We start from the raw sequence: 12,938 nt of genomic DNA on the forward strand, positions 1-12,938 counted from the left end.
CCGATCTTCCGAAAAAATGTAAGGATAAAGACAGAGACAGACCTCATAGGTCCAAAACTGCCGACGACGCTTTCGTTAAGCCAGTCGTCAGTTCGCCGGTACTCAGTGAGGCGCTTTTGCAGCCCCTGGTACTCGCTACTTCCGATTCGCAGGCCCCTACTGAGACACATTCTGAGTCCAGTATGCCGCAGTATGCTTCTTCGACTATGGAACCTGTGGATGTCTCTACCTTGGATAGATCTGGAGCTGCTGTGCAGGCACCAACTTCTGAGGGTGTATTCAGGCCTACAGACATTCATATTAAACCGACGCCATCATTTTCATCCAGGTGTAAAACTCACACCATGCCTAGATAACCGATGACCAAACCGCAGGCCCATATCCCTAAAAAACAAATGCTTAGAATGGCTGAAGACCTCATTACCTTGATTAGGGGAAGCCAGCCTTCCCCCTCTAAGAGACCTAGAACCAAGTTTCTTTCTGATTCTTCTGATCAGGAATCTGATTTTTCTGCTCCTTCTGATTACCAGGATTTGCCCTTATCTACTTATGAGGATTCTGATGCAGAGGATTCCATTCCCTCTGCTTCCCCTCCAGAAGATTTTTCTTTCGGTGAAACCTTGCACACTCTTAGGGAGCATTTTCACTGGGAAAGCCAGGATTACTCTGACTCCAAAAAGAGGCTTAGGGAATTATTACTCCTTCCTCAACACAGACCTTTAGCTATCCCTCCTGTTCTGGACATTGTAGATTATGCTTTCTTGGTATCTAGCCTTTCCCCAGACACTTACTCCAGCTCCCAGAAAACATGACAGGTATTAACAGAGTACCTGACTCTCATAAGTTCCTCTTCAAGAATCCCTCTGCGGATCTGGAGACCATTTCATAAGGACCAAAAGGCATTAAGGCTACTGCTGCCAAAAATCCTATCCCTTCTGATAGAGATTCTAGAGCCTTGGACAGATGGGGTAAGAAGGTATACACTTCTGTTACTTTGGCCATTAGGGCTTTAAATTGCCAGTTTCATATGTTAAAGTACCAGCAGCATGTTATGGGGCTACTTAAACAGAAAATAATGTTGATTCCTGACTGTACTGAACACAAAGAATTACAGGATGTAATGCATTCTGCAAAACAAGTTGGTAAACATACTTTGCAATGTGGTTTTGACGCTTTAGAAGCATCTTGCAGGGCTGCTGTCACTGGGTCTGTACTTAGAAGGCATGCTTGGCTTAAGGAACAAAACTTGCCAGATCATTTAAAAGTTAAATTACTGGATGCTCCCTTAAACCAAGGCCGCCTTTTTTGGCAACAAAGCAGAAGAAGTCATCAAAAGGATGGAGGAAAAAGCTAAATCTATGCAAATTGTTAAAGATTTCCTACAAGTACAGCCTCCCAGATTCAGTAGGCATTGTCTTTCTAAGAACTGGTTCTTTTCAGTCCCTTCTAGGTATTTTCAGTCCAAACCCAGGAACAGCAGACCACCTAGACTACAGTCTCAGGCTTCGCACAAACCTAAGCAGTGGGGGGCTCCCACTTCCAAAGCAGGGAGTAGTAAGCCACCCCTCCTACAGAAAAATGGCACAATGACTTAACCTTAACCCTTCCAAGCCCTGCTCTACTACCTGCTCCCTTAGGAGGAAAGCTCACCCTGCATGCAAAAAACTGGGAACTCATTACCCAGGACAAATGGGTTTTGAACAGTTTCCAAAGGATACAGATTCCACTTCCACACACTACCAACCCCAAATGGTTGGCCAGATCTACCCCCAAATCAATGGGTGGAGGCCCAACAGCAGGTTCTCTCTCTCCTCAATATCAGGGCTATTCAGCCTGTCCCAGCAGAACAAAGGGGATAAGGCTTTTATTCAAGACTTTTTTTGTTACCCAGAAAAGACAACTCCTGGTGCCCTATCCTGGACCTCTCTATTCTTAACACCTTTCTGTTAGTTCCAAAATTCAGAATGCTAACTCTGCAACAGCTTCTTCCCATGCTTGCCAAGGATGCCTGACTGGCAACCCTAGACTTGAAGCTTACCTGCACATCCTAATAAGGGACTCTTGCAGAAAATACCTACACTTCAGGGCAGGCTCCATGCACTATCAGTTCTTTGCACTTCCCTTTGGCTTATCTACTGTGCCCAGGGTATTCACAAAGTGCCTAGCTCCAGCCATTGCATTTGCAGGCAGAGAAATATTCAAATTTACTCATATTTGGACGATTGTCTGATTCTAGCAGAAAGCCAAGACTTGCTATTACAACACCTGGCATTTGTAAAGAAACTTCTAACCTCACTGGGGTACACCATCAACAAAAAGAAATCTCACCTGGTACCCTGCCAACAGATTGTATTCCTGGGAGCAAGCTTGAACACACCTTCCCAGGTGGCATTCCTCACTCCAGAGAAACAAGTTTACTTGACAACCTACTTCAAACTATTGGCCCAAAACCCCAGCTGTCTGCAAGGAAAATACTGCAAGCCCTGGGGTTCATGACCTCTTGCATTTTACTAATTCTATATGCAAGACTGCATATGAGGAAACTCCAATGGTATCTAAAAAGCCTATGGTGTCAACATTCTCAGGACCTGGAAACAATGATTTCAATCATTCCTTGTATCAAGACAGAGTTCCTTTGGTGGACAGAGGTCAGCTACCACAACAAGGGACTCCCTTTCACTCTACCCCCTGCCGCCCAAGCCCTAACAGACGCATCAGACTATGCATAGGGGGCTCACATGGCAGGGCAGTGCATTCAGGGCAAATGGAACTCGAGACAGATGCACCTGCATATCGATCAAAAAAAAAAAATGTTAGCTGTACAGAATGCTCTGACAGCCTTCAAAGACCATATTCTTCCAGGACAACTATTGGTAAAGACAGACAACACCACAGTTATGTGGTAAATAAACAAGCAAGGGGGAACCCACTCTTACCCCTTCTCCAGACTAGCCATGGCTCTGTGGAACACAGCCTTGAGCTACCAAGTACACCTGCAAGCTCAGTTCCTGCCAGGCATACTAAATTCACTGGCAGATGACTTGAGCAGAAATATCATTGACCCACACAAATGGAAACTAGAAGCCAAAATATTCAACCTCTTGAGGAACAAATGGGGGACTCCAGAGATAGACCTGTTTGCCTCCTCTCAGAACTACCAGTTGAACAAATTCTGAACAAGAACTCCCCACAGCCAAGCTTGGAAAGTGGATGTCCTGTCCTTTACCTGGAAAAGCCTCTCAGTTTATGCCTTTCCCCCTCTTCCTCTCCTCTCGAAGGTTCTACTAAAGATCAAACAGGACAAGCCAAGGACAGTACTGATTGCACCAGACTGGCCATGCCAGCACTGGCACCCCCTCTTGTGTAGTATGGCACTGTTACAACCATGGCACCTGCCTCAGACCCCTTCCCTGCTGTCCCAGCAGGCGGGCCAGATTCTGCACCCTCAGCCTCAAACCCTGAACCTCGCAGCCTGGCTAATTCCTTGAGCTCTCCCTTAGCATCCCTCAGAAAACAGGTACTGGATGTCATTCTGGAGGCAAGGAGGCCTAGTACTGGAAAATCCTATGCTGAAAAGTGGAAAAGATACTGTTCCTGGAGCCTGGCTCAGGGGACGGGCACAACGGTGCCCAGCTTACCTCAGATTCCACAGCACTTAACAGAAGTGCGGTACAGGAGCCTATCCTTGTCGTCAATTAAAATTCATGCCTCTGCCATTTCAACACATTATAATACAAAGCCACCCCTTTTCTCTCACCCCTTGCTAAAGCAATTCCTTAGAGGGGCCAAAACTTTGATACCCCCCCCAGGGGAGCTCCCACTCCAGCCTGGGACCTTAACTTTGTATTGGAAAAGCTCACTCTTCCCCCCTTTGAACCAGCGGCTACAGTTGAGTTGAAATTCCTTTCTTGGAAAACAGCCTTCCTTCTAGCCATCACTTCAGCAAGAAGAGTGTCTAAATTACAGGCCCTCATGGCAGTGGAACCCTTCATTATCTTCCACGCGGACAGGGTTTCACTCAGGACTAATCCTTCCTTTATGACCAAGGTGGTGTCTTCTGTGGCCCTAACTCAGTCCATTTATTTGCCTACTTTTTTCCCTAATCCACAAAACAAAGTGGAACGAGTACTGCACTCTCTGGGCATGCACAGACAACTTAGATTCTGTTTGGACAAGACTAAGCCTACCAGAAAATCTGAGCAGCTGCTAGTTAGCTGTGCTGCAGGGGCAGAGGGGAAGGCCATTTCAAAGCAAACCATTTCCAAATGGATAGCCCATTGCATTCTTTTCTGCTACAAGCACCATGGAAAACCTACCCCACAGGGGATAAGATCCCATTCCACCAGGGCTGCATCTACCTCTGCGGCATTTCTCAGAGGGGTCCCTACTAGGGACATCCTAGAAGCTGCTACATGGAGCTCTGTACATACCTTCACCAAGCATTACCACTTGCCTATCTTTTCTAAATCCAGAGCTGGATTTGCCACTGCAGTCAAGGCCTGATTAGCAGTCCTAATGCTTCTTAATCTACCTCCACCCTTCCTTAGCTTTGGGAATCAACCCAAATGTGATGACTGCAACAGTGAAACATGAAGAACATAGTACAGTTGTATACACTTACCATAAATATAGATTTTGAGTGTATTCACTGTTGCAGTCCTGGTTACCCTCCCTCCAGCCCCCTGATTGTCTTTGCTTTCACCTGTCCTTTTTGGTTTGGCATATCTTGTACTATGTGTATTTGCTTTTTGCTGGGGGTGTTCCACGCCATATAATTGCTTCCTATTTTGGGGGCAGCTGACATCTGGGGCAAGAAAAACTGATGTAATGGCATCGGCTGCATGTTTTATACCCCTGACAACCTGACGTCATGGAAGAAGCGACAGCATCTGACGCAGAAATCCCAAGACTCTGGTATTCAGGCTGGCTGAGGACTACCTGCAGGCAGATAACCCAAATGTGATGTCTGCAACAGTGAATACACTCGATCATCTACATTTATGGTAAGTGTACACAACTGTACTTTCCTTTGCCAGTTTTCTCCAATAAATTCCCGCCCCCTCATGCCTCTTGTCTGTATCCCTTATTGAGCCACCCCTGTCATCAGAATCTCCTTTCTCCATTCCCATGTTGGCTTAGTTCTTAGAATGCTTTCCACTATTTTATGAATGTAATATTCTTTATGATTATTGTTATTCTCCTTAAAGATCTGCATCCAAAATCCCAGTCTCTGCTTGTTTCTTGAGCGTCCCCTCCATTTCAGAATCGTTACTTTCCACTTTGAATTATAGGTTTCTGCTTGTACTGTGTATAGGAGCATTAACATTGTAGCTCTGAAAAACCCATTCAAATCGGGTAATCCCAGTCCACCGTGTTCTATTGGAAGTCTCAAATTATCCCACTTGACACTTGTGGTCTTCTCCTCCCAAACAAAATCCTTCATCTATTTGTTAATTGCTATTTCTTGACTACCATACCAATTATATCCTTGGATTTTTGAGTCCCTTTTTTTTTCATCCAGTGGTTCTAAATAAAATGCAAATAACAATGGGGATAGAGGACACCCGTGCCTGGTTCCTTTGCTCAAGCAGATATTACTCACACACTTTAATTTTCCTCATGAAACCCTTTAATCAACCTTATAATTTTATCAGGAAATGCAAATGCTTCTATTGCCCTGCTCATAAAGTCAAGGCTTACTCTGCCAAATGCTTTTTCTGCATTAAGACTCACCAACAACAATGGTATTTTCTTACATTCTGCTTCCCTGTGTGTCATCAGTGTTCTGCTAATGGTGTCAAATGTTAGCCTCCCCTCCTCAAAACCACATTGATCCATATCTGTCAGTTTTGGCATCACCTTTGCCTATTTTTTTAGCCATTATAGACATAAACACTCCATAATCATGGTTTTGTATTGAACTGGCCCTCTATGAGTCTGTATCTGATTGATCTTTACCCTCTGTAGGTATTACAGCTACCACCACTTTTTTCCAGGATGTTGGTACTTCTCCTCCTCTTAAAATACTGATAAACAATAAAACTTGTAGATCTTTATTAGTTTTTCCCTCCTAGCCTTCAAATATCCGTAAGAATATCATCTATTCCTGGGGACTTTCCCGTAGGTTGGTTATACATCACCATTTTTATCTCATCTCCTCCCATCCTAACTGTTAGTAATTGAGCCACATCAACCTCTAACCTTGTCATATTTAATTCTTTCATAAACCTTTCCATTTGTAACTTTTCTTGATTTCCATATTTCTTTGATTTATACAGACATTCATAGAATGTCCAAAATAGTTCTAATGACTGTACAGGATATCTTGTTACCTTCACCTTGCTATAGGCTCCCTAAGCTTGGCCACATCCTTTCTACTTTCTGTTTCCTGAGTCATTGTGCTAAAAGATTTTCTGCTCTAGAGTTATTATCAGAAAACAATTGCTTACCAGCACTCTTTCTAAACTCATGCATATTATTGAGGTGTAATCCCTTATTTTCTGTTTAGCATTCTGCAGTTGCTCCTTTTCTTGTTTTGTGAGATTCCCTGTATTCTGCAATACTTTAGCATTAGTCAGTTCCTCTAAATAATTCTTGTTACTTCTTAATCATATCTCCCTTTTGTTTATTTCCACCCAGTTTTTGAACTCCACTTTAATTTAATCCCAATCCCTAGCTATATTTTCAGATACATTTCTATCTTCTCTGATAGCGCCTGAATAGTTTCTACTACTAATTCCTTAAATTCCTCTCTTTTCAACTGATAGGTGGGAGAGCGCCAGTGTCTCATTTTTATTTTATTACCCTGTGTTTTTATTTTAGTTATTATTAGTATATGATCTGAAATTGTTATCGGGTGCGTATCAAGACCTTCAGTTAAATGCACACATTCCTAAGAAATGTAAATTCTGTCTGGCCTAGCCCAGTTTTTGTACCTTGGGGAATAATATGCAAGTTCACTCCAAACTCCTATTACTGAATTCACATTTTCCATGCCAAATATTTCTATAAATTCCTTCAATCAAAAGTCTACCCTCCTTTGTTATACTTTCCTTTCTGGGCCCCCAGACACATCTTCACACTGCTGCAAATCAAATTCCAGTCCCCACCTGTAAGTCATTTTCCTTGCTGAAAGCTGAGTATTTCTCCCAGAATTTTCTTAAGCTCCATTATAGCAGTTTTAGGTGGAATTTATTTACATCCCAATGTAATCTTCTTCCCTTGCCAGTAGCCCCTTAGTGCTACAAATCTACCATTATTATCTTTTTTTATCCTCTTCTGTCACTATTGGAGCTCCTCTTGCAATTAATACGAGTGCTTCTCTTTTCCTTTGTCCCAGGTACTCCATTGAATAACCATCCTGAAAACCTTTCTTTAACAAATTCACATTTTCATTTCTTTCCAGGTGTGTCTCCTGCAGCATAGATGTTTGAACTGCACATTTTTTAATATAGTTCACTACTTTCTTTTTTGTATTTATGTGCGAGACCACTGACATTTAAAGACATTACAGAAATCATCATTGTATCAAACGTTATTATTCCCACCTTTTATGTGCAACACCTGTTTTGTTAAATGTCCAGTTCCAGCTTTTGTGTTGTATGCATACACTGTTTGGCAGGTTGAACATTTATACAGTTGTTTCTTGTCAAACCCATTTGAGCTTATGTCACATCTTACAAAACATTTTGTTTTATTGAAAGCCCTCAAAAACACACACACACACACACACACACACACACACAAAATATCCCTCTATATAGTCTATTAACTTAATACTAACAGACAAAACTGTATAAATCTTCAAGTATTGACATTGCTTTTGAGGCCCAGAGTTAATGGCTAGAATTTACATGTATAATTTCTTTTATTGCTGTGGCTTCCTGACCAGCTGCAAGATCAAAGGGGCTATTGACCTCTGAGTTTCTGTTAGCCTGGGAACCAGAAAGAAATGATGTAATCTGAAATGAATCAGTGGTACTGTTATCAATTTAAGGACAGAGAGACTCAGAGCATTGAGCATTTGTCTTGAGAACATCCAACATCACCAGCACTGTCTTGTTCTATATGTAAGTTTATTTTAGAACTGTGTTTTCTCTTACATATAATTAGGAAATAGGAAGATTAGGTTAGTTTTTTTCTGTATTGATGTCAGAACTATTCTACTGTATTATTTTAAGCAATTTCCTGTGATCTCTGAACTTTTGACTAGCACTGTGTAGTAAGAAGTATTGTCTTGTGTTTTTATTATTTATTATTAAATATTTTTAAACCTTTCAACTGTGGCTGTTTTGTGTAGATATAATTTAAGCTGTAGAGTATATTGAATGGATATAGTGATACTGGCCAAGCCACTCCAAATAAGCCTTTGTTCAGTTGCACATACCATTTTGATAATAATATTGCACAGTAGAATTGGACACCCTTTCATAAGGGCCTTTTGGTAGCGGATAAATATTAGTGGGTGGTGGCAAGTAGTACTACCGTATAGTCTAGGTAAAAGGGGCACAGCTGGAGAACCTGTGCCAGCCTTCCCCAGGAGTGTCTGTGTGGTTGTATATAACTCTTATCTCAAAGTGTGTGTGTGTGTGTGTGTGTGTGTGTGTGTGTGTGTGTGTGTGTCAGCTACATGGGCAGGGACACGAAGCACTGGTTGGACAGAGAGGGTGCTGGATGTTTTAGCTTGCCCACTAGGCTGAGATCTAGATCCTATAGCTGTGCCAGTGGGGAGTCTTATTTGGGGACCTGGAAAGAAAGGGAGAAACCAGCCCCAGACTAACTGTGATCTCTGTGTGCTCTTAAGGGAAATTGTACTTTACTGTGTGTGTATTTATTATTCTTTCCCTATATGGACACCCCTCACTGGTGTTAGTGGAGAGGATTGGGGCTCCTTGATTGCTGGGCCAGTGCACAGGCGTCACACACCTGTTTACAATAGTATTCCCATTACACTTAAAAACAACTGAGAAAACATGCATTGAAAATCATACACTATAAAAATAGTACTATTAAGAAAAAAGTTTGTTTTACTTCGTTAACTTTCTCCTTTTTCTTCACCTACCATATTTTTCCGAGCATTAATGACATAAAGTAGGGCGTATTCTTTATAGTCCCCCACAAGTCCAACAGAGTCCATAAAAGTCCAATATTTCCAGATTTTCTTATTCTGTGATACTTCACGAATATGATTGCTTTGTAATCCCACACTTGTCACTTTCCAAGTTACTGGTTTTATTCCTGTTCATCTCCATCTCCCAAATCCTATCTCTGCTTTATTTCCAACATACTGTCAGTTTGTCTAATCATCTCATTTGTTCTCTTCCTTCTGTCCAGCATTTTCCATTGAAACATCGGAAAAGGCTTCACTGGGACAGTGTCTCTGTGTTCTTTATTACCAGAGGAGCAAGAAGCAGGAGCTCCTGCTGTTTCACAGCTCACTTTTTGTGGGACAAACTTTTGTGTTTCCTCCTTAGCATGTACTTCATCAAAAAATGATTTTGTCTCTCCAGAGAAAATATTTTGAAGATAGCTGGGTACAGCAGTTTGAATCTCACACCTGCTTCTCGACATTCCCTGAATTGTGGAATAAATTTACTCCTCCTGCCTGGTGTACAATGAGTAATCATTCCCACAAACACTCTGCTCTCTCCCACTTTTAGTACTTTGTCTTTCTACTACAGTTTTGCCAGAATCAACTCCTTCTGTTGGTAGGTTTGCATCTTTACTATTAAAGGTCTATATTGCTTTCTCATAGCCAGGTTTGGACTGTACACATGATGTACCCTTTCAGTTAACTGTTGTGGAATACCAGTCCAGTTGTTTATTTGTGCTTTCATAAAATTAATACAGTCTGTTCCTTCCAGCTTCTCCAGTACAGCTGAAAATCTCAGGTTTTCCATATGTGCTCTGTCCTTTAATTCTGTTATTTTTTTTTAATCGTCTTTTCTTGAGCAGTATTCAACCAGCGTTTTCTTCATTTTGACCACTGACGTTTGCAGTTGTATCACCTCATCTGAATATCTGTGTAAAGCATATTCCATTTTTACAGCCTTTTGTTGTTTGAGTTGATATACTTGCTCAGTGTTAAGTTTGTTTAATCAGGTCTGTGTGCAGTTATCTTATGCTTTCCACTAGGTTACTGGAAGTCATGTCTGGAGCTTGCACTGCTTTTTGCTGAACAGCTGCAGTACTTTTCCCAGATGGTGTTTTTCAACACATTTTGTAGCTGATTTTCCTTCAGGTCCTTTGTATTTCTTTTTTCTTGGCATTCAGGCAATGTATTTCCTAGCCAGTTACTGAAATTTACCCAGAAACACAAACGTCAACTGGCCTTCTTTGCTGAGTTTCTGTTTTTACACTAGGAAAGCTAGAATTAAGCTGTTACTCAATGTGCAGCCATCTTAGAAGTCCCTGTATATCTGCATATTGCTGCATGTTTTATGTATATATATATATATATATATATATATATATATATATATATATATATATGAGCCCACCATATGTGCGAACGTTTGAAAGGCCAACAAATGATACCAGAGATCTCGCTACAGTGCGGGACTGGGAGATTCCCCTTTCCTGCATTGTAGTGCACTCTCGGAGTGAGAATATTTAAGTAGCAGGGGGTGTGGGGGAGCTTGCCCCCCCCGCATAACACAGTTTTAGTGTGTTTACAGGTAGGTAAATGGTGCTGTTTAAGGATGTCGGTCTTTCGGAATGTCGAGCATATGGTGTCGGCCATATAAAAGTCTGTATTCTGAATGGTCGACATTCTGAAGTAGACCTATATATATGTGTGTGTGTGTGTCATATATATATATATATATGTATGTATATATATATATATATATATATATATATATATATATAGATATACACACACACACACACACACACCTGGAGATTGGCACAATGGTTAAATGGTTATGATGTTTATAAGACAGATCCATGATATAGGGTTTGATTCTCACCTTTTGTCACTGTCTAGTTATTGGCTAGGTTGTAATAGTCTGTAGACTGCCTGGTATTTACCTATGAACCTATAGTGACTGATGATTTGTACAAATAATATAAATGGATCATTTAAATTTTTTGATTTCACATTGCCTGAATTTAACCCAGACGATATTGCACACAGTTATGACTTATGTCTGTAAGATAAATAAAGGTGATTTTATAGCAAAAAAGTCTAAATCCTTAGTCTTTTTACCAGGGGGTGTTAAACACACTTCCTGTTGTGGACAGCTATCCTTCGGATGTTCAGTCTATCTTCAGTGGGGCAAATACAATAACTCTTAAGTATTTAGGTCGCTAAAAATGTTTCTTTTCACTCCCACATCTACTGGCTTTAAAAGCATTCATTGTAATATCAGAAGAAATATTTTAAGTATTTCTGTCAAACAGTTTGGATAATATTGCAAGTCACGGTGGTGCAGCGTTAGCGCTGTTGCTTCACAGCAAGAGGTTCTCCCATTCGACTCTCTGTTGGAGCGCCTTCTCTGTGGAGTCTGCATGTCCTCCCCGCGGTCGAGTGGCATTCGAAAGACATGCATAGAATGGGCGTGCCTTCATTGAAGGTTGGGCGTCGATCTGGCACCTCGGCACCCGTAACAAATCTACTAACAATCATTAGCGGATCGGAGTTCCGCTGTGGTGACCCCTAACTGGGAAAAGCCAAGAGGAGAAGAAGTTTGCCCCCCCTTGTTTCAAAATATAAGGACCATTTCTGTATTATTTAGTACTATATTAGTTTTAAGAAGTACCATTGCAGCCAATATTATTTTCTGGTGCTCTTCCTATGTTTATTGTGTTTTTGACTAAAACTTTCCTTTCTGTGCTGTTTTTATTTTACAGGTATGGCTTTTCAAATATGCGCTACATTGCCTCCCTGGTCAGTGGGGTTGGTATTTTTATGATGGGTGCTGGACTTTCTTGGTATCATGGAATTAGTGGTTTGATTCATCCTCAACCAATTGAGTCGCTTCTTTGGGTAACTACAGTATTAAAATATCTAATAAGGTCTTGAACAGTTTAGATTATGCCAGAACTGACTTGGTCTTTTATGCATTTTTGTAGGCATATTGCATTTTAGCAGGATCACTGGTGTCTGAAGGAGGTATGTAGTTTGTTTTTCGTCCTCTAGAATGTTTCCCTTTTGTTCCTTATTAAAGAACTGTCTGCCTAGTTATGGTGTAGAATTTAGCTAAGTCTAAATGATACAGTTTTTCTTTCTTTTTTGTGCTAAAATTTTTAATAAATGTTGCAGAAAGTGCATTAATCTAATATTCCTTTTTTATTTGTATTTTAATTTACCTATTGCAAGCATGCCTGTATTTCCACTATAAGAAAATTGTAGGGTCACAGGTGTATTGTACACTAGGCTAAAGACCACTGTGGCCTTTATAAGCCTAGCCATGCATTTGAAATGTATTCCACAAGCTTGTGTGTCTTGGGTGTTATTTTAAAGGGTTTATGTAAGTAAGTGTAAGATTTACAGGCTGCCTGTGTCCATTAGAGCCATAGGTACTAGACCTGGGGTTTATTTCCAGTTTCCCATCCACTGATCCAGGTTTCTCTTGAATCAGGGCTAGGGAAGAGGTCTGCTTTACATGGGTAGGAAACATGTTCTAGAAAAGGGAAATTCTCTGAGACACATATCTGTCTCCCTGTGCCCTGTTTATGTCTCAAGCAACGTTTAAATCCCTAGATCGAATAATTCTGGTGCTGTTCCTTGTGTGGATATGCAAGATGTCTCAGAGTGGGACCCAAGGATGTCTTGTATACCAGGCATAAATCACATGTAAACAGTCTGTAGGAAACAGATTATAGAGGCAGGACTTTGAAATGATCTGCAGAGGACATGCTTTATACCCTGTATTCTTTTTGTGAGGAATCTCTACGGACGTTCCATTTATTGCATGTGCCTAGTCAGTAATGGT

At 41.1% G+C, this 12,938-nt stretch overlaps 1 protein-coding gene across 3 annotated transcripts in view; it reads left to right on the plus strand.

Annotated features, from left to right (window-relative positions):
• Positions 1–12,938, plus strand: part of SLC30A9 (solute carrier family 30 member 9) — a 1,654,027-nt gene that overhangs the window by 1,129,709 nt on the left and 511,380 nt on the right. For all 3 annotated transcript variants that reach the window (XM_044061511.1, XM_044061513.1, XM_044061512.1), the window contains 2 exons: positions 11,854–11,989; positions 12,076–12,115. In XM_044061511.1, coding sequence (XP_043917446.1) covers positions 11,854–11,989; positions 12,076–12,115 — 176 coding nt within the window. The remainder of the gene's footprint in view (positions 1–11,853; positions 11,990–12,075; positions 12,116–12,938) is intronic.

Source organism: Protopterus annectens, chromosome 2.part0, assembly GCF_019279795.1.
Source record: "Protopterus annectens isolate FY-2018-M chromosome 2.part0, PAN1.0, whole genome shotgun sequence".
Classification (NCBI taxonomy): domain Eukaryota; kingdom Metazoa; phylum Chordata; order Ceratodontiformes; family Protopteridae; genus Protopterus; species Protopterus annectens.